Source organism: Mycteria americana, chromosome Z, assembly GCF_035582795.1.
Source record: "Mycteria americana isolate JAX WOST 10 ecotype Jacksonville Zoo and Gardens chromosome Z, USCA_MyAme_1.0, whole genome shotgun sequence".
Taxonomy (NCBI): domain Eukaryota; kingdom Metazoa; phylum Chordata; class Aves; order Ciconiiformes; family Ciconiidae; genus Mycteria; species Mycteria americana.
The window spans coordinates 6,184,202-6,207,598 of record NC_134396.1 but is presented as its reverse complement, the minus strand read 5'-3'; the positions used below and the strand labels follow the sequence as shown (position 1 = coordinate 6,207,598).

At 37.2% G+C, this 23,397-nt stretch overlaps 1 protein-coding gene across 1 annotated transcript in view; it reads right to left on the bottom strand.

Annotated features, from left to right (window-relative positions):
* Positions 1-3,733: 3,733 nt before the first annotated feature.
* Positions 3,734-23,397, bottom strand: part of SPEF2 (sperm flagellar 2) — a 70,301-nt gene continuing 50,637 nt past the window's right edge. Inside the window, 9 exon segments of the mRNA XM_075526622.1 lie at positions 3,734-3,772; positions 3,775-3,904; positions 4,009-4,165; positions 4,220-4,428; positions 4,515-4,738; positions 4,831-6,023; positions 14,172-14,401; positions 15,731-15,869; positions 18,689-18,811. Coding sequence (XP_075382737.1) covers positions 3,734-3,772; positions 3,775-3,904; positions 4,009-4,165; positions 4,220-4,428; positions 4,515-4,738; positions 4,831-6,023; positions 14,172-14,401; positions 15,731-15,869; positions 18,689-18,811 — 2,444 coding nt within the window.

Here is a 23,397-nt window from a genome sequence, read left to right as displayed (position 1 = left end):
TCCAGAGGCACCCAGCTCGAGCTGGCTTTACCTCTGTACCAATCAATAAATTCATCTGGCGTAAGTCATATCAGAGATTCTGCTTTGGGAAACCTCGGGTCGAGCCAGTGGGGAGAGGAAATGCCCGAGAGTGAGTGAGTGCATGAGCGAGGAGTGGAAAAGGGGCACCCGTCGGCTCCGTGGAGCTGCCGCTGCGAAGGGACCGCGGTCCGAGCAGTTGAAGTCTCGGGTGGTGCGTGTGCTGCTCCCTGAATGGTGTGTGAGTGCTCGGGCAGCGGCTTCTCCTTTAACAATGTGACCAAATTCCTCCTCATGACATACCTAGGAGGAATGAGGAAGTCTCAGAGAGAGAGAGGAAATCCCTCATAAGCATATAAAGAAGATATCAAATAAATTTCCTCAATGTATTTTCAGATACTTTGTCTGGATTTAATGTATTTGTTTTTATATTACAGAGCATTGAACAGTTTTTGAATATCTGACTATATTACAAGACAAAAGGTGATTCATCAATTTAATTCAGGGGTTGCCAATGCGTTGTAATCATGGAGAGATGCTATGAGTGGGCAGCTACACAGATGGTGCTGAGAAAAGAATACTGATGTCTGCAAATGGTACTCTCCAAGTGGTAAAAGGAAGTAACATCCTCTGGGAAGGAATGGGAAAACAATTCCCTGGCTTTGTCCACCTAACAAGACTGGTTTCAAAACAGGTATGCTCTTTACAAAATATTTTTGTTAAGCTAAAAAAAACCGCAACAAACCCAAACAGGCTTTTGTTGAATGACATAGGAGACTGAATAGTAAATGAACTTATTAAATGTGTAGAAACACTTTTAATTAGAAGGGATAGCAAGCATTTTGGAAAAAGAATCAGAATTCAAAAAGATCTTGAAAAACTGGAGAGATGGTCAAGTTCAGTAAGTAAATTTCACTGGAAACAGATCGAAGTACTTTGAGGAAACAGACTGCACAAAATAATACATTTATTACATTGCAGATAAAACCAATCAGGAAAGGACTTCAAGCACATTGGAGAACAGGATTAGAATTCAAAATAAACTTTACAAATTGGACATATAGTCTAGGATAAAAAGGACACTATCCAATAAGAATAAATGTCAAGTGCCACACCAGGCTGAAATAATGAACTGCATAAATGTCACAATGGGAATCTTATTGCCAAAGTAAAATTTCTGTAGAAAAGGCTAAGGGATTATGGCAGATTACAATATTGCCAGAAAGTACATGGGAAGACACTGGAAACAATCCTTGCATTCTTTTCAGCTGTTAAGGCTTCTGCCAGCTTACAATTTTGGAATTTGCAGATCTAGAAGGATGTATGTAAACTAAATAATGCCCAGAAGAAAGCAGCTAGAATCATCACAAGCTTAGAAAACACATCCTGAGAGGCAAGGTTGAAAGAATTTTCCTAGTTTCATCTATAAAAGGAAAATTATGAGAAAACATAGCAGTAATTTTCCAGTTAAAACCAAGTGTTACAAAAAGGATAGGGATAACCCACTCTCCATAGCTGCAGTTAGGAAGAATGATAGGAAGTAAAATTTATTTGCAGCAAAAATATTTCAGATAGTAGTAAAAAACTATATAATCAGAAGGACACCAAAGCACTAAGGAAAACAAACAACACATTCTACAGTGGACTATTTTAAAAGCTTATCAAAAAAGAATGAGGGGCAAATACTGGATACAGATTGTCTGACTAAGCTTGATCCCATTTTTAGACAGGGATGACTTCTTGACATCCCCTTCTGACTAGTTGTTATGATACTAAGATTTTGCTAGTATTTTTCCAAGGGCAATGTATCCATTATCTTCAATCCTAACACTAAAAATGTGATGCTGCCCCCGTGCATCATGAAAGGGACTTCAGTGACTATAGATTCTAAACATACTTTTGTTTGTTACTTTGTTTTTTGTCTTCTGCTGTTGGACATTCTGGGGACATATTTTCAAACTTTTTCTAATCTTATCACAGTTAAAATCTTTCCATCTGAAAACTTTGAGGGGAAAAACTTGGTATTATGTGACTTAAGAGAAAATCCTTAGAATTAGCAGTGCCACATATCTAATAAGGTACCCTGTATAATATATATCCTGTTGCTTATTAGTTAAAGTATAAATAAACATCTTTGTTATCTGAGAAATCACAAATGAAGATATTTCAATGATGGATCTTTTATAATTAACCATATAATGCACAGTACTGATCTCTTTTTCTGATCCCTACAGATTAACTCTACCTGAGTGGACTAACATCCCTTAATGAGGCACGGATTCAAAACCTACTCTATTTCTGACTTATTATTTAGACCTAGAAGTAGCACGAATATATATGCAAGACACACAAAAAAAGACTATATGTGTGTGTGTGTGTGTGTGTAGATTGTATATCTTCTGCAATTACTACACATGTTTTATATTGAAAGTAGAGAGTTGACCTTGATTTAGAAAAGGGTTGATTTAAAAAGGTGAATGACCTCACATTAATTTCTCCCACATTATTTCTAGTTCATCTTCATCACTGTTGGAAGAACTAAGAAGGGTCAATGATTTCACTTTAACTATCTTTTGATATAAATCATTGCTTTTTCCTTGATGGTAGAATATATTCTGCTGGTATGCTTTGCCTTGATTGGAAATTATCAAGTAGAAAGTTGCACTTAGAACATGCAGAATTATGAAATTATGAAATCAGATACTTCTCTGAACAATTCTCATTCTCAGCTCCAAGATTAAAAATCAAGATACAGCATTCTTATTGCAATCCTCACAAATGTTTTTACAGGGAAAAAAAGTGGTTCAAGCTGTGAAGTATGTTAGTCACATCCTGGCTGTAAGAGTATTTGCTATGGGAAGACTGATTTGTGCAATTAATAATCAGCAATGGAAAATTGATCTGTTCTGCCTCTGTAGGAAAGTCTTGTGAAGGACAAGTCTGACAAAAATCTGTGAAAGGTCATGTTAAACTTTATCCACAAGAGAATAAAAAGTAGCAACACATACAGATACAGAGAGAAGGTAAAACCCAAACTTCATAGGCTACAGAGGTCAAACAATCATTTGACAGAAATAATGCCCTGATTTTCCACACATTTATCAAAAGAAAATCAGGGTTTTCAGAATCAGTGAAGCTTCTTGAACTATTAAAGATTGATAGTAAGATGACAGTTAACTGCAGTGGTTATAATGTATTATGACTCAGCTAAATGCAATAAACAATCAGACAGAAGTTATGAGTCATCCCTCTGTCCACATGTCGTCAAGGTAACAATGTACTCAATTATTTTTGTTCATTGTTTTCAGATTTATAGAAGTCAGGTATGGAAGGGCAAAAGTAAACATCTACTGGCGATTCAGCAGTGAACATAAAGAAAAGCTGTATTTTAACACTATAATACACTATGAAAAACATATAAATTTTACACTCATTAACCCTGCTAGGTATTCTGTTAAGTGTCCATGTATGTTACAAGAAGACTGTGAAATAAAACCTAACAATTTTCATCTAGTCACTTCCACAGAGACTCTCCAAATCAAACTCAGAAGAGTAATCTGGTCTTTCATTTGCCATCATATCACTTCCCTGTAGTCTTCTATTTCTGTGCGAAGTAGCATTCCACAAATGAATAGCTTTCTGGGGGTCAAATTTTTTGATATCTGGAGAGTTCATCTGAATTATCATAAGATCCGTCACACTTTCAGACATTAGCTTAGAGTGCAAATGCATCATGGTGAGTTTCATTTGACTGAAGCCTCGCTCTGTTTCAGCTGAGCTTGCTGGCAGAGTTAGGATCAAATCTACCAATGTCAGGATGTTGGGATACTTCGTTGAATAATCTGAGTTCACTGAATCCCATGTCAAGGTCTGGATGTTCTGAAATCTAAAAAGCATGGTAAGAAGTATAATTATAACTATCACTAAACATATTTCCATAATCCTTTTGAGTAAATCAATAAAAGGACACAAATGCAGTTTTCTTATTACCTGTTATACAGCTCTAATTTCAACATGCTCCATTCGGTTTCTACTTCACCTATTTTCACACTAGCAGCTTCTAGTATGACTTCATAATGTTTAGTCAAGACAGACACTTCCTTTTCACCAAATTCTATAACAGAGGCAAAACAAAAATATTTTCATGCTTTTAAAATATTTAGAAGGTGCACTTCAAACATCCACTATCACAGTTCTATACCTTGTTTCATTTTGTCAGGCCATAGTTTAAAACTTCCAATAGTAGTTGCTCTCAAAACATCTTGACTTGCATCGCAAAAACACTCACGTAGCCTCTTCACCAAATTACTTAGTACTTTGGTTCGTACTGCTGAAATATTTCCATTTCCAACAAGCTGGTAACCATGAAAGTGCTGAATGGTCTCCATCAGGCGTTCCTTTGGACCAGCTCTGAAAGATACAGAATACAAACCAATATATAATACTCTTTTATTATATTCTAAGAGATCGTGGTTCAGCTGTTAGAAATGCCAGACCTTGTTTGATACATGTGGAGTGTTTCCAGTGTTGACTGCACGGTTGCAAATATGTCTGCAATGGAGGAGTTGTGATCCAGAGTAACACGTGACAGAATGTTGAGGACATTGATGACATCCAACAAGAAGTGAGAAAACTTGACTATCTCCATTCTCAGAAGGAGGTGTAAAAGGCCTTTGACTTTCTGCTGGTTTGAGGCTCTTGAATCTCTTTCAATCCGGGACTCAATATAGAAAAAGAAAGCATCAGGTGTGTGGACCAGAATTAGCCATAGCAATTTTTCCTGAAGTTACATCCAAATTTTAAATCATTTACCTTACTCAGATGTAGAACAATTGCAGGATAACCTTTAAGGAGAATTTGTAGAGCTGTTTGTAGGCGAGGAAGCCACTGGGAGCCTCCAGTGCGAGAAGGAATAGCTGGGCGTAACTTAAGGGCTTCATATGTGGCTTTGAGATTATTCTTATTTACAGGTGAGTTATGATAAAAGTAATAAATATTTCTCAAGACATTGCTTAAGATATTGTACAGCTGAATATTTTTCAGTGCTCCTTTGTAAGCCAGCTTTAGGCGGTGAGCAAAACAATGCACAGACTGTACACAAGGCTGGATTTCCCTCAGAAGTTTAGCTACCCCACTGTTTTCTCCTACCATGACATCTGTACCATCGCTTCCAAACCCAACTAATTTCCTTGACCAGTCTTGGCTTGCCAGACTGAGCTGAAGATTTATTTGTAATGTTTCCTCAATTGCATTTTTTATAGTTGAAGAGTCAGTTTTATGAACAGGTTGAACCCCAACAATCTGGCAATGGACTTTTCCTTCATTTGCAAAGCGTACGTAGACAACTGCAGCTGCTTTGAGTATACTGTCTGTGACTCCATCACTAATAACAGAAAAGAATTTACATTTCTCCAGTTTCTCTTTCAAAGCTCTTCTTTCTACTTCAGCAATAAAATGTATAAACATTCTTGCTGACTTGTCATTTCTAAATACAGAACCAATATCCACTCCTTTCATATCATCTAGTTTGCACATCCAGTCAAGGTCTGTAAAGGGACGACCAGATTTAGCAATAGCATGGCATGTTCTAAAAATAATTTCTACTCTACCTAATGTTATGGAGTTCATGCTCTTCAACATCTGCTCAGCAGAAGCTGTATCTGGTGAAGCAGTAGTGGCAGCTTCCATGCAGGTAGCCCAAGCATGAGCTTCACTACTCTGGTGTGTATTTATAAATTCAAGTTTGAAGTCATCAGTGCCAGAACAAAAATTATGAATGTTTTCCCCCAAATCCACATTATGCTTACGACATGGTGCACAAAACATTATTCCCCTTTCATCATCATATTTTAACCAGGAGTATTTTGTTAGCCATATTTTTGGAAACTGGCGATTCCTCTTTGTTCTCTGATGTTCCAAATCTTTCTTCTCTTTCCCTCTGTCACCAACTTCTCTCTTGCTAGAAGAATTACTCTTGCTTTTAAATTGCTTCAGTGCTCTTATGGCTACAATTTAAAAAGAAACAACTAAATATAAAATAAGTTTTATTTCATAAATTATCAACTGTATTTTTTCTTTTTTTGTCCACATTTATTTTGTTAATTTGGGACTAGACTGTGACTTGAAATAAACAGCCATAAAAGAGAACAAGGAAAACTGAGATCAACTCTTAAATCACTTTAAGACTACCCAGGACCCTTGTAAGAAATGGTGGTTTGACTCCAATTTCCTTTTGACTACCAGAAGTTTGTGAGAATATGCAACCAGTAAAGTGCAGCAGCATTGATACCACTTTTGAAACAGAGAAAAACAGAGTTAGGGAGTGGAATTCAGAATGGTCTTTTCAGGCAAAATGTCTCCAGAAGATACTACTGAAGTCACATGCCCATTACAATTCCCATTACATCTGACATTAACAGAAAAGTTAAATCTGAATAAGTCCGTAAACACATAACCAAACACCTGTCACAGAATGCATAAAGTGTTCTGCAGCGTATGTAGCTGACCTGATCTTCTTGAAATATATTTATATGCAGAATGATTTTATTACTGCTTTGAGAAAGAGGAATTGTATAAGCTTCAATTTTGTTCTCAAAATGGAAACATTCTTAAAGCATTGAGATTGTTCTCAATGTTTTTTTCCCCAAATTGTTCTCAAGATGACCATTCTTTTATTTTGTAGGAGCAAATGCCATAAGCTGACATTTTTTAAAATTCTACCTCTAGAGCTCGTGAATGTCCTACTTTTGCCAAGTAATTTAATGATTCTTTTGGTACACTGTTGGCATAATGTCAAGCCTTTGAAAAGAAAGCAGTCAAATAATGAAGACAAATTCCATGCAGAACTGAAGCAATAAAACTAGAAATCTATTCACTGGGAAACAGCAGAAGTAAAGCACTGAGGAAGTGACCTAAGAACAATCTGAGTCCCCACCCTCCTTATTGTAATGTGTACACCAAGAGGCAAAATTAAGGATTACATTAAGCTAATCATAGAAAGAAATGCCATTTCTGATGCTTTAAAAGGTCTTAAGAAAAAGAGTCCTTGTACCCCACTTTTTTCTATTTTACAAGAAGGGGCAAATTTTCATATATGCATTATACAATTTGTGAGAACTGTTTATTCCCGTTGTCATAAAAATTACAGTTTGTCTGCTCCATTCTATTCTGAGCATCCTGAAAGGCCATAGTATTAAAAAATGTCAGGAACATGCAATTTAAATACATTTCCGTTATGAGCGATTCTTTTAAAGAACTTTAAATCTGAGGTAGCAGCAGTGGTCCACATGGATAGCAAAATCAACTAGACTACAGAAGCTTTTTCTGGCATGTGCTCAAGTACCATACCTAGGACCAAAAAGAGAAGAGGAGAAGCATTCTTAACATACAGTAAAGGTTAAAAACCTTCCCTAAACATTAGGCAGCCACAAAAACACAAGAAAAGGTGAAAAAGGGATGGCGGGTAGGATTAATGGATCTGCAACTGCAGAATTCAGAGGGTGGAAGGGACAAAATGGTTATAACCCCTCTAAAGTGACTACTGCTTCTTGAGGTGTAGGGGCATCTGTAGAAATTTGCTGCTGATTAGAAAAATGGGGATCAGAGTAGATTCTGTGAGCCACTGTCAGATTCCCTGTAAGATGAACCCCATAAGATTCCCTGTAAGATGAACCTTTAAATGTTACCAACATTTTTCAAGTTTTGAATTTTTTTATTTCAAAACACAAGGGTTTAAACTCTTAGAAAAATAAGTTTGGGACATCATGTGTTTATAAGTGATCAGTTGTATGTATCTTTAGAAAGACAATATACCCTACAGTGTGTGAGAACGGTAAATACATAGCTAAGAGGCATGAATCATCAGATCAGCTCTATAACCCATCTAAACTATGATTATCCTCCCTCTAGTATATTCTTACCATGCTTACCTAAGGAAATTAAGGTTATGCAGTTGTGTTGCCTATATATCTCTACATCAGTTATTCTGTCTGCCAGTTCTCCCTCACTGCTAATTTTAGGATGGCCAATTTGAACCAAGTTTGTCAGTAGGGTAAAGGTATGAAGGTCATATAAATTTCTTTCAGATATGTTCTGAGGTACAGGAGAAAGATCCTCTTAACACTCCCACTAAGGAAAAAGCAGGGAGATGACCAGACTTTATGTACTCTGTAGCCAAGAGGCGTAAATCAGCCTAAATTCAGTTCCAGACCACACACAGCATCCAGTGCATCCTGGCCATAGCTGTGCAAGCAAAAGACGTAGGTAAGATGACATGAAAGAAAGACAACAGTTGTTGGTTATGTTTTTTTTTAAATGAGGCTAACAGACATGGAAAGGAAGACGAGATGGACTAGTGGGAGGAAACTGGGAACATGGGAAAAGGTGGGATTTGTTGCAGTGGTACTATGGAAAGAACACAGGATACCAAAGGAAGCCAGCCTGTACTACTTATGAAGCAACATCTTTTTCACATAAAAGTTTGTCTTCAATGAAATCAAAAGGTAGAAAAAGCTGTAGAAAAAGCTGTGTAGAAAAAGCTACACAAGGTAGAATTGTTTTTCATTCAAATCTTTTTAAAAGTGAGTATCATTCACTGATACACAAGGTGACATTGACAAGCATTTATATATGTTTCAATAAGCAGTACAGAAACATAATAAACAAATGCAAAAAATAAATTAGTGAAGAAATTAAGATTATGAGTGCTAGTGAAACTGAAAACAGAAAAATAAACATTCAAAAAGGAGCATTAATAATGACAACAGCATAAGTGTACGCTAGATGTGTACCCTGTGAACCAGGACTGTGACATTTTAAAAGGACATAAGAAATAAAAAGCAATCACCATGCCTCAGTTATAAGGCACAGATATACAAAAGAGACTATTTCTTAATGATACATCAGTCAGCAGAATATTTGCATACAGGCACTGTATGAAAATATTTCCCTAAACTGAGGAACTGTAGTAAAGATTCAGTTTATAAATTTACACAGGCAACAAAATATGAAGAGACTGTAAACCTATACTAGAGATGAGAATTATGTCAACATTTTATTCCCTTTTCATCAAATTTTACCAAAACTTTTAAACAGATTCCTATTCCCCTCCATTTTCACTGAGAAAAATGTTTCCATAGCAATTTCTGACTAGAAGTTTGGATGATGATCTATGCAAGTTACCCACCAGAGTCTATAGCAATGCTATAACAGATTAATGAGCGAAATAAACCCTGAGGCTGAATTATATACATCTAACTTTAGTAGTCTAAAAGCTAGTAATATGGGATACTTCTGCCCTAGGATGAAAAAGATGAGTCTCAAAAATATAGAATCATAGAATCATTTAGGTTGGAAAAGACCTTTAAGGTCATCACGTCCAACCATTAACCTAGCACTGCTAAGTCCACCACTAAACCACGTCACTAAGCACCGCATCTACATGTCTTTACCTTCAGGGATGGTGACTTCACCACTTCCCTGGGCAGCCTGTTCCAATGCTTGACAACCCTTTTGGTGAAGGAATTTTTCCCAATATCCAACCTAAACCTCCCCTGGTGCAACTTGAGGCCATTTCCTCTTGTCCTATCGCTTGTTACTTGGGAGAAGAGACCAACAGCCACCTTGCTACAACCTCCTTTCAGGTAGCTGTAGAGAGTGATAAGGCCTCCCCTCAGCCTCCTTTTCTCCAGGCTAAACAACCCCAGCTCCTTCAGCCACTCCTCGTAGGACTTCTGCTCCAGACCTTTCACCAGCTTCATTGCCCTTCTTTGAACACCCTCCAGCACCTCAATGTCTTTCTTGTAGTGGGGGGGCCCAAAACTGAACGTAGTATTTGAGGTGCGGCCTTACCAGTGCTGAGTACAGGGGGACGATCCCTTCCCTAGTCATTCCCTCCAAGATTCCCTCCGTGATTCATTCCCTCCAAGATATTGAGATACTCATCACCGCCTGCAGGTGATTTTCACTGTAAATACTTACTTCATTTATTCACTAATTATTACTGATTCTGCTATGTTATATGTCCAATCTTCACCAATTAGCAAGAATTGGGATTTTAAATTTAGAATCACACAGAGTAAGGTATGCCTGTTGCTGCACAGATGCAATGAGGGGAGAGTTCCTCTGTCATGCTGATTGAAATCTTAATACTTTGATATATATATTCAAATGCACAGAAACATATACAAACATGTTAAATGGATAAACATGTAATTGGATACACAGATTTTTAAACACCATAGGCAAACAGTCACAGATTTCTGAAATTAAATAACATATATCATTTAGTAAGAGGCATAGTAGGAGATGTAAATGAAACTGTCAGTAGAATTAACAAGTTTTCCATCATCTGTAGGGAGAGGTGTTGTATCTACCCTGGATTTCTGATTAAGGTCTTTATATCCCAAAAGTTTAGGCATTTTCTATCTATATCATTTGTCTAGTAAAAGATACTTTCTCTGTCTACAAACTTAACCTTTCTTATTTTCAAGTTTTGAAAAAAGCACATTGAAAAGAAATATAGTCTTAGAAAAGGTAAGTTAGAGATTACAAACTTATTTCTATGCTCACATATGGACTTCACTCTCTATTCACATCAAAGTCAGATCATGAGGATTACTATTGTAAGCTCTTGCATTGTTTCTACAGAAGTGCTTGGGAAGAGAAAGCATAATCTATAGACATTATTCAGGGTGAGCATATAATTCTGACTGCTCCACCCAACAAAATATCCTATTAAAAAGGTAAAATTTCAGCTGAACTAGATGCACACATTAATATGCTGATCGGTTCCAAATCTAGCAACACAGTAAAACTCAATTGACAAGTCTACAATTTGAAAAGAAATAGCAATACAATTTAGTCATAGACTGTCCTCTGTGTTTTACTGGTTCACATCTTAGCAGACTATTTTATAGTTTTATAAATAAGCATTTTAAACACTTTTGGGGTATTGGATACAGAAGTTTTTTAAACCTCACTGAAGTTTATTTCTGATGAATAATCAGTTCTGTAATTCAAACCGGAATGGTTCATGAGGATCATGACTGTGAAAAAACTAATGGAATTTAAAATTCCCTTGTGTAATTCAGTCATAAGATGGAGAACAAAAGTCTGGGATAGAATCTATTTTGATCTGTTTGGTAATGTAAAACATTACCAAAATTGCATTCTCTGAGCACCTTTAGAAGAAAATTGAGACATTCCAGATGTGCGCTAATTGAATTGACAATAGATGTGGTCATAGGAAGAATATAGTGCTAAAGGGAATCAAAGGGGATGAGATCTAATGATGGTTAGTTTAATTTTGTTGATCAGAACACATCCAAAAAGACTGCAGAAGAGAAATGAAAAAAACCTGAGTGTTAGTAGCTACATTTAAGACCTGCCACAGTTTTTCCTATAAAAAAGCAGCATGTTCCTGAGGCTATATATTAAGGCATTGTTAACAAATTGATCAAAGGAGTTAGTGCAATTAACAAATACTGCAGAGCCACCTTGAGTTTGGGCAATGGCACTTGGAATAATAAGAAAATAATAATTTAAGTATTTCCTTATCAAATGAAAGACTGTGTCAGTAGGTAGGAAGGTCCAACACAGGCTGTATTTTTTGTCCATCGGTGCTTAAAATGGTGAGTAATGTGCTTCCATGGAGAACCAAGTGTGCAGGATAGAACAAAGTTGTCTGTGATGAATCAGCAGTTCTTTAATACTTTAAATTCCTAGGAAACACAAAACTGTTTACAATTTTTATAAGATTTCTTTTGTAAATACCAAACAATTTTTAAGTATATTGGCTCTCCCACTTTTTGCTTTCATTTTGGCAATTTGTTAATCATATCTTGAAAAGACATCCTTTTGACATTTACCAAGTATGTAAGAGAAAACTGTGAGAAAACTGTTTACATGTTTATCTCTTCCAACATAATAATTTCTCCTTTGTTACTCTTTGTTTTGCTTGAATTTCTAGGTAAAATTATTGTACATGTGATCTCCATAATGCTATAGAAAATAAGCCTAATATTCCGTTTTCAGAACAACTTTAGGAATTTTGCTGTTTACATAGTACAGAAGATTGGTGGATCTATTCTATTTAGACTTGCCATATAGTCTATGCCTTGTGTGCTCGTTTGTGTGCATTTCCCTTATGAACGCTCAGAGGACTGCTCAGGTGAGACTGAGATGTTTGGCAGCAAATCTAGATCTGTTTAGAGGTTCTCCAAGACAGGGATTAGTTGGTTACTTTTTTTAATCTCCTTTGAAGCTGCTGTCCAATGTTTCACTGCCAGTGTGCTGGGTGCTTTAGTATTTTTCCCTCTTTTGTTCAGTAAGAGACTAACTACTAAGGAGGCATGTATTTTCTGTTGAGCATTCTATTGAACAAGGGGAGACAGAAGGATATGAACAATTTTCCTGATGTTTTAGGACAGGAATGGTTTAACTCTTCCTGTGGAGTCTCTAAAATGAAGAGGAGTGGTTGCTTTAGGAAACCTGGGATATGATTTATGTGGTCTTAAAGTGTGTAAGAGAATGGGAGGAAGTGTTTTAAAGATGACTTGCACAGCTTGTGCTTCCCATCCTAATTCAGCTAGCCAAAAAGGTAAATATCTTGACCTAATAGTCACCACACAGTAAAAGAACGCTGTTGCATGTCCTCTGGAACAATGGTAAGGAATTATTGTTTAAAATAAGCTCCCAAAGAACATACAACTGCATTCTTCTACTGTCTGGTGACTATTAAGTCAAGATATTTACCTTTTTGGATAGCCGTGCAAGTCATCTTGGGTCATCTTAATGGATATAATATTATCAAAAGGACAATATGGTAGAAAGATAAAGATTTAATTTGTCTTCTTGCTAATTATTACAAATGTACAAGGGAAATAATTGTTCTGTCTTAATATTCTCTCAAGAACATTAGAGTTTGTATTAGACAAAATTTTTTAGTTTTAAATATCTTAATAAATAAATGATTTAAAAACAAAAGAAAACCTTTTAAGTGGAATGACCAGTCAAACTGGTATCTGTGTTTCACCTCTATGGCACTGTCTAATGATTACAGATATACAGATTTTTAGTTTCACATGGCATTATACATGCAATGCTATCTGTTAAATTAATCTCTAAAGAAGCATTTGGAATGCTTACACACACACCCATGCTCCTACACTATAGATAAGATGATACGCACCTCTCCAAAGGAAAACTGTAAACATCTTTCTGCCTAAAATGGGTTCATGCTCAAAAGGTAATTGGAATTTCACCATAAATATACATGAAAAGCATTTCTGAATAAAGCATCAAATTGAACATCATTGTGCCTTTGTGGCCTTATTACATTGGAAGAGTTGGATCCAAAATTGTAAGTACATGTTTACACATTGTATTTCACCATCTTAGTGGCAATCATACTAAAATTATAATTATAATATGGAACACTGGTAGTAATGAAACCCTCTGCAAATATGTGTTTAACTACTTTCCCTCTCAGTTTAAAACTGCCTTACCTAAATTATTTTGCAACATTTATACAGCAGTAGGAAGTTTTGCAAGAAAGTCTTTTCAAGAATCCTAAGTCTAAGGTTCCCATCATTAGAGGGTAGGTACACAATAAATGCATGTACAAAGGAAAAAAAAAACAACATATCTGAGTTAACACTTGCAAATCACCCAAAACAACTGGCACACATTGACTTGAAGAATATAATGGTTAATAGTTATCATAGACCCTATATAATAGTTTCACGAAAATACTGATTTCTTTAAAAATGTGTTTTAAAATACTATAGCTTCAGTGTTCACTGAGCTATGAATTCATGAACAAGTTAAAGACTTGCATCTTTAAGCAGAGTAAACATGACATGTACCACTCTTAAAAACATATTACAGAGACACTTGTTAGAGGAATATTAAGTACGTGGTCTTGAAGATATAAAGCCCATAGAAAAGACATTAAAAACTTTCAAGTGGTCTGGTATTTCACATTTTCAATATTCTGCACTATGACTTTACTTTTATATGTAGCAGGATCTTTAATTGTGGTATGATCTTTAACAATATAGGTAACTAACGTTTAGTAGCTCCCAGCAGTTACTTTAAATTTTAAGTAAGTAATTAACAGTCCTTCAGGAGTGAAAAGGAAAAAATTTTCTTACCTTTAGGTGCCACCTGTAGAAACTGCTTATGAAGTGTAGTAAGTTGTGAAATAGTTAGAGTACCATTTCCAGAGGTCTCTATGTGTGGAACCTGTGGTGAAGGAGCAGGATCAGGAAGCACTTTTACATCATTGCTGATGAAGAAATCTGTTTCTTCTAAAGTAATTTCATATTGGATTTTTCTAGAACTCTCAATATGATGTCGTGCAACCTCAATCACCTTTTCAACACTGTGAAAGTGGAAATGCAGAAAACAATGAGTACTTTTAATACATAATGTTAATAACTTAGGTTCAAATTTTAATGTGTTTACACTTTGAGAGCTTTCCTGAAGTAAGAATTACAAATCCTCTGTGTGAATTCTGGGCTCAGCATAATCATTATGAACTGTACTCCTCCTCTGGCAGCAAGAAATACTTTGACTATAGTAAGAAATTTATATAAAGGCAGATCTATGCCACAGAAGAGACCTGATGGAAAGGATGAGACTTTATCCCATAAAATTTATAGGGGTGGAGCATACATGTTCCATCTGTAATCATCCTTTAGCCTATTTCAATGCCTTGTCTTCTGCTCTGCCCCTAAATCCTAGACGTACAAAGCACTTTCTAGAGTAGCATTGTGGAAGGGCGTATGAACTCCTGTTTCAAGTGTAATGAGTACAATTTATACAGGGAAAGACTTCAGCTGTCTATAATGTTCAACTAGACATAGGTTTGGCCTGGGGTGTCGGGTCAAAGGACATGACGTTCTGTAAATATTGTGTCTTTGGTAGCACTTGTTGTCAGAAGAGCCAATAAAACTGGCTGGAAGGCAGAGGCACAGCCTCTTTGAGCTATTGCCTGTTAGAGCCTTCACATCCTACATTCACGACTCTTGTCTTGGACTTGCCCTGACATGGATCAACTAGCACTGTCGCAGATATGCTTCAAAAGTTAGAATAGGCCAGAAACATTTTCCAAAAGGCAAAGTGACCCCTTTCTTTTGAAGAGTAAATTCCTTTAATGATGTGGACATAGGCCATTCTACGCCAGATGGCCTAAGTGTCATAGAGTGGTCCCAAGCACATATTATTTACTAGGACAGAAAAATTGTGAAGAAGAACTTTTTTTTTTAATGCACCTTGAAATAATTTCGAGAAATGTTATAAATGTTATAAATGGTAATAACAGTGGCTGGAATTTTCCAGCATGTGTAAAGCACAGGAAAGAAAATAACCCCACAATCCAAAGTGACAGAAGCCACTGAAATGATACAGAGGCTTCTACTAAATGGAATAACTGGTTGTCTGCTGATGCTTGTAAATCTGCTAAATCTGTAGTCTAGAAAAAAGGCAGAACTGATAATTACCTCTACTGCTGCCAGCAGAACCTTCTCATCATCCAAGAAATGAGTTATTACTATTTGGGTATTTAAGATAAAATTAAATTCCAGTTCATGAAACAAAATTATTATTTTCTACATATTTTTTCCAAATTCTTTGCTTCTATATAAACAACTATCTTTACTAGCATACTATAGTTTGAAAAAAAAGATTCCTGTTTAAAATTGGACATTACCTGGACATTTCTGCCAAGAACCTGGATCCAAGCCACTTTTCCATATCTTTATAAGCCTCTTCTGCTTTCATTGTTAGCTCTTCCACAAATGCTAAAGCTTTTTCTTTTATAAGTTCTAGTCGAGATTTTGCAGCTACCTCTGTTTAAACAGTAATGTCATAATAAATAAGATTTATTAAATCTGAGGAAAATTCTCAGTGTTAAGCACCTAAAGTTTAACATGTTAACCTGATTTTAGGCAGTAAAATACTTATTTAATTTCTCACATTCTTTAACAAATTATTTTTCAGAATCACCCCTATTGTACCATGTATTTTACAAAAGTGTATCTTCTATAAGCATCAGAATTCACAAGGTAACAAATATCTTAATAAAACTAATATAGAGGTGCAGTGGATGTTTAAGCAGACAATGACATTGAGTTAAACACTATACAGCAACAGACCTAGAAGCTTAATGATGCAGGTGTGAGTACCCCGTTATGGACAAATTTTAAAGAAAACACATCTAAATCATTATGTATGTTAATCACAATAAAAGTTTGCTTTTCTGTTTCTGACCTCCAGCCCTTTAAAATTAACCTCACTGGTTTTGCTCCAAGCTTCCTACATATGAATATTTTATACCCCAAAACTCGGGTTGCATTTGAAAAGAGTTTGGTTAGTGAGCAGTAATAAAATAATTCACCTCTACCAAAATTATGCACATTTACATGAAACTTTTAAAAACATTGAGAATTTCATTATTTTAGTTTTCAGCGTGGGAAGAACTGAGAAAAAAAAATCAGTCTCTCACTGAGAGGCTAATACTTTAAAAAAAGGAGCTAAAAGGACAAGAAATGGGAACAAGTCAGCAATGTCCAAAATGAAAAGGATGCCAACTGGATGAAAAGGCAGCTAAGGAAATGTATTGAGAGACATGAAACAGGCACTGAAAGACATTCAAAGCCTTACAAAAGAAGAGTAAGAAAGAGAACCAGTAGCTAGAGATTATTTTCAATCCTGAAGACGAATTCAGTATTCAACTTGATTTTTCTTCATATTTAACCTTCTATACTGCAGAATCTTTTAAACAATTTTTATATTATATAGTAATTGGTACAGTGACTTCAAAGTTAAAGTTTGTAAAATTATTTACATTATAAGCCTTATTCTATACGTTACTAAGTTTTCGAAATACTTAGGTTTGGGACTGAAACTTTCTTTTGGCAACCAATGTAGAAAGATAGACCCTGAAAAATATAAGGCATGTCCTTTTAATGTTATTTCTCATTCACAGTAGAATGCAACTCTGCACACCTTCTGCTTTGAGCAAGAAAGAGTTGACATTCAAAATTTTAAACACAGAATGGATTTGGGTCTCACAGATGGTTATTTTATTTGATGGCAAAGACATAAGAGTAAAGGTTCTAAGCAACTGAAGGTACCTTAGAGGATGCTTTGTGCTGCCTAGTCACCCTTCTTTAACAGAGTTTAAGGCAGCCTTACTTTTGACTTCTCTGCATTTTCTTTGAGTAGCTGCTATCAGTATGTTACAAAGATAAATGTATGACAATTTTTGCCTCCCTGCATTTTCAGAAGCAGGTACTGCACAGTGCACTGATAAAGCTGCTCTCTTAACAGTAGCAGAGTAAAAGGCAAGGCACATTGATGCAACAGAGAAACTGAATATGAAATCAACATTAAAAACTTAGCAACTGTCCACAACTAGTGACTTTCCTAGTGTCTATGTATCTGTATAACCAGAAGCACAAGCATCCAGTTACCATAGCTACAAGTGAAACTATGATCCTCAAATGTATCAGCTATGTGTCTGTGCAATTATGAAATACAGCTCAACATGTTTAGTCTTCCTTAGATTCTTATCTTGGCTTTTTTGTTAAATATGAGATGAAAATGAAGCAACCTCAAGAAAATAAAACATGTCAATGAATCACTAAAATTTGTCTTCATACTATAAGATCCTCAGAGTTACTACCATTCCTCTCCTCATTATCCCAAAATCTTAGAATATTTATTCCTATGCTGCTTTTGGATTAAACCATGTTGAAAGTGGTAGGTGTAGAAGCATTTGGTCTGGTGTGGACCTAAAGAAGCCTTATGAATTTGTGTTTTGTTCATTAACTGCTGTTTGCCCTCTACTTTTCAAAATAAATACCATGCAAAAGTTAGCCCACCAGGGAGGTAACATACATGATGATGATAGGCTTGCCAACTGTTGCCAAACAGAATCTCTACCAGCTAGGTTCTATCTTCCCTTTAGTGAGAAAGAGGTCCTTTTCTTCTAGTCTAAACCCATCTTCAGAACAAATTTCAACCCATTTTCAATTTGGGACTTCTGTTTTTCAGAAATCAACTTTTGTCTGAAATTGACCATTTGGTTGAAGTTGGCTTGGGAGTTATTAGGTAAGACAGACAAAGAAACAGGACGACTGAACAATACGTGGTTTTTGGAAGGGTCTGTCTGGAAAGGAGTTTGGAAGAATAAACAAAATCTGTGTCTCACTGCTTGAATCACATGCAGCTTGAGGAAGAGGGAATCAGAGAGAAGAACGTCGATGAAATAGATAATGGCCAACAAATTCTTTCCCAGATTAAAATATTTCAAATACTGAATTCAACTCAACTGAATACTGAAGACTGGCTAACCACCTGTGTGAAACTTATTCTCTCATGATGAACACTTGCTTAGTCATGGAAAATGAAATTAAATGAAATGAAACAGAAGAGAACAAAAAGAATGAAAAATACATTTCTATTTTAAATATATTTACCACAAAATCACTGATGACTACTACCCTAAAAAAATTCCTGATTTCTCCAGACACTCCTCTCTCTCCCCTCCTTTGTCTTACTCATCCATCCATTTCTCTAGAGTTTCTGGCTAGTTTTGACTATTACACTACCTAAATTAGCAATAACAATCACCCTCAATATAAGTAACCAAATAGTAACTTACCCTCATGTTTCAAGGCACTGAAATATTCTTGCTTTATTTTAAGTGTCAGTTCTTGTTTCTTTAATTCTTCTGGGGTTATAGGAACTGGACTGACTTCAACCACAGATGTGGTAGAAGGTGGTCCTGCAGGAAAAGAGACCTGTCAGAGTCTTTGGACTTTGGTGGTAAGTTTGTATATCCATACACAAGGACTCTCACAAGGCACTCCAGGCACTCACAAGACAGCACATTCTTTTAAATGAAAAATGGCACTTTCCACTTTATTTTATGTGACCATTTATGAGAATACAAAGGTGATTACTCCGGTGTCTTACTTCAACATAACATATTTAGATTTCTTCAAATGTGATTTACATCTGCAAAACATTCTAAAATTAAATTACTTATGCTGCATAACATTACTCCAGCACATAGAATTGTATGAAAATTGGTTAAATAACATCCTAAAATGTATTTCTGAATGGAAAATCATGACTGAGGAGGTGTGCCTCTGTTGTGATCCTAGATGGTCAAAATGTCCTCTTTGACCCTAAAATCTACCAATTTATCACAACCAGCACATAAATAAACCTTTTAATGATAGCTGTTCCTCTGGAGCAAATTCAAGTTTAGCAAACTGAAGTAAAAATGCTATGTTAGTAAATATCATTAGTTACCATCAAAGCAGTGCAAAGAACAATAATGCTATTTTAAAAAAATCATAATATGTCAGAAGAAAGAAAAAAGAGAGCTATGTTATCTCATGCCTTTCTAAACCATTGTTAGCTGCTTTTGCAGCTTGTTTTAACTTACATATCTATGAATAGACATTGTAAAGGTATTTTATCATGTTTTTAAAGATTACATGAAATTCTGCAGTCACAACACTTTGACTATTACTCAAAATTATTAAAGTATTTGTAACTGCTTTGTCCTAGAAAAAGAGTAGGTGGAGCTGTTACAGCAAAAAATAATGACATCTGCATGATACAGAAGGTCAACATAAAGCAAATGGTCAAATCTAGAAGTGATAAAATTATATGTGATTAGTTGTATCACTCAGTTTCTAGCCTATAGCTGTATCCTAGGGAATTCTTCTGTTACAGGAGCACTACAGTAAGACTGTATTTGGCATGAAATCAAAGTTGATACTTCAGTTACAGATACATCAGCTGATACTTCATCTTCTACCATGAGGAATGCACAGCTGAGTTCTAGTTGCAAATTCTGTCACTTTATGGTTTTGTGATTTCAGGTAAGTCACCTAGTAGCAGGTCTGAACAAAAATTTAGTTCCAAAAAGCAATCCACAAACCCCAACCTAGCCACTTAGCATATGATAGGTGATAGCTGCTGATTTTTTATCACAAAGCTTTTCTAGAAATCTGAAAATCTGCTACTCTCTTGGTTGGATTGAGATGCTAAGCACACACCTAAGGCTCCCTGGGGCTCACAAATTAGGTATCCACGTGGCTAAGTATTTGCAGGGCTATACTTGTTCACTGTACTATGAGCAGAATCAACCAGAGAGAGAGCACCGAGTACAGTGCAAATAAAATATCTGTCAAAGAAAAAAAAGTCAGCCGCTTTATGAATAGTAACTCTGCAATTACAGCTTTCTCACTTCGAAATGGAGTACCTGAATTTCAGGCCATCCTCACACCCGCAGGGCTTGAGCCCCTCTCTTGCTATGTAGAATGTCTTTACAAAAGATACAAGGTTTAGGCTACTAGCCTTGCTCCCTGCTAGAGCTATGACATTTTGCAGAAAGAAGTGGAAGTTGCTTAAACCACTACCTGCTCCAGGAAGTATCTATGAAAAAATGTATAAACAGCATTTCATGCTACGATTTCTTCCAGCAGACTGCCTGAATTGCTAGGCTAAAGAGATACGGGGGTTTAGGTCTGTTTCTCTTTTGCAAAAAAAGAGAATAATAATTTTTGCAAGAAAAGAGAATGTTTCTCTCTATTCTCACCTGCTTGGACAGATTCTTGCCAGGCCAATGAGCAAGATCTACCTCAATATGAGTCTGCTCTTTTTTAGGACTACATATGCCATTAGATTTTATGTTCTTTGTTTCCACCATGTTACAATTATATATAAAAATGATGGACCTTAATAGACCCATGCTACTGTATGGCTGATAACTTCATTCCAAAATATCTTGGGGTATTGGATAATTTACTTATTCCATTCTTGTACTTTTATTTTAATATTTGAAATATTTTGACTTATGGCTCGAAAGTAAGCAGAATTTAATGGAATTTTATTTAATTTGATAAACTAGTTCTAACTATTCAATTACAAAACAGCACATGGAAAAACATTAATATTTACTTTCTAGGTTCTATTTAGACTATTTCTACATAATAATAATGACAACTGTGCTGGTTTTGGCTGGGATAAAGTTAATTTTCTTCATAGTAGCCAGTATGGGGCTATGTTTTGCATTTGTGCTGGAAACAGTGGTAGTAATACAGGGATCTTGCTTCAGTTACTGCTGAGCAGTGCTTGCACACAGTCAAGGCCTTTTCTGCTCCTCACCCCACCCCACCAGCAAGTAGGCTGGGGGTGCACAAGAAGTTGGGAGGGGACACAGCTGGGACAGCTGACCCCAACTGACCAAAGGGCTATTCCATACCATATGGCATCATGCTCAGCAATAAAAGCTGGGGGAAGAAGAAGGAAAGGGGGGACATTTGGAGTGATGGCGTTTGTCTTCCCAAGTAACCATTACGTGTGATGGAGCCCTGCTTTCCTGGAGATGGCTGAACACCTGCCTGCCCGTGGGAAGTAGTGAATGAATGCCTTGCTTTGCTTTGCTTGTGTGCACAGCTTTTGCCTTCCCTATTAAACTGTCTTTATCTCAACCCACGAGTTTTCTCACTTTTACCTTTCCAATTCTCTCCCCCATCCCACTGGGGGGGGAGTGAGTGAGTGGCTGTGTGGTGCTTAGTTGCCAGCTGGGGTTTAAACCACGACAGCTCTTTTTGGTCCCCAGCGTGGGGCTCAAAAGGTTTGAGATAACGACAGATTTGATTGGAATGTGCTAGATAAAATTTACAGCTGTTACTGGTGTTTAGCTATTAATTGGCAGGCTCCTGTGCTTGCCATGGGGCTTGCTTGCCTTACTGTGCTTGCCTATCAGAGTCTAGTGCTCGTTAGTAGCTGCTTTTTGCTTTCACTCCTTGCTGTACTGCTGTAGTGCTTGTCATCTGACTCTGCTGTGCCTGGGAACATTCTGATGACAGCAATGGCCATGCGCCTGGGCTGGCAGATGGCCACGGCATCGCTGCTGTTTCTGTGCTGCTGTACTGGACAGGCTGGAACCCCAGTGTGAACTCGAGTCGAAGGGACTGTGACCTGTGGATGAGTCCACGTGGGAGCAGGACACCCTGAAGCATCTGTGGCTGTGGATAAGTCCACACCAGAGCAGGTACATCTCGAAGCATCTATGGCCGTGGTTATGTCTGTGCCGCAGCAGGTGTACCTCTGAAGGGACTGTGGCCCAAGGATAAGGCCATGCTGGAGAAGGTACTCCTCGAAGCATCTGTGGCTGTGGATAAGTCCATGCTGCAGCAGGTACACTTTAAAGGATCAGTGGCTGTCCATGAGGTCATGCTGGAGCACCTCAAAGCATGTGGCCATGGATGAGCCCATGACAAGGCAGGTACACCCCTGGAGGGACTGCAGCCATGGGTAAGGACATGTCGGAGCAGGCTCACTTCTGAAGGGACTGTGGCTGTGGGTAAGGCCATACTGGAGCAGGTCTATCTCTGAAGACATTGTGGCCCAAAGATAAGGCCACACTGGAACAGCTGCACCTCAAAGCGACTGTGGCTGTGGATAAGTCTATGCCGCAGCAGGTATACCTCTGAAGAGACCATGGCTCATAGATAAGGCTCCACTTGGAGCAGGTACTCCCCTAAGGGACTGCAGTCTGTGGATAAGTCCAAGCTGGAGCAGGGGCAAGAGGAGGAGTTCATTGCAATGTTAAATGCTATGGTCTGGTCCAACTGTAAGGGATATATCTTTAAATTGTTGTAACCCATGATTTGAGTTGCATGTTATAGGAATTACTATAGCAGGAACCACACAAACCAATGGAGGACAAACCTTACAAGAAGCAGTGGAAGTGCACCAGTGACTTGGCCCAAGCTGGCTTTGGTGCCCAGTAACTCTGCGCAACACACCACCTCTCCTGTCCTGAGTGACCACCATAACAGATGGAGCACAAAGTCATGGAGTAAATGAACTCAACAGACATTTTGTGGATATTTGTTGACATTTATGGACACTTTACAGACATTTCACAGGGGTGGTCCATAGACTAAGGGAATGATATCTGTGTATTGTATCAAAGGATGAGAAGGGGCATGACGGTTAATGAGGATGTATTGGATAGTGTGGGACCTGAGCATGATGTAAATGGTATGGAATAAGGGGGGGAGAATGTGCTGGTTTTGGCTGGGATAGAGTTAATTTTATTCATAGGAGCTGGTCTGGGGCTATGTTTTGGATTTGTGCTGAAAACAGTGCTGATAACACAGGGATGTTTCAGTTACTGCTGAGCAGTGCTTACACACAGTCAAGGCTTTTTCTGCTTCTCACCCCACCCCACCAGCAAGTAGGCTGGGGGTGCACAAGAAGCTGGGAGGGGACACAGCTGGGACAGCTGACCCCAACTGACCAAAGGGATATTCCATAACATATGACTGTTTTACCCTTCCA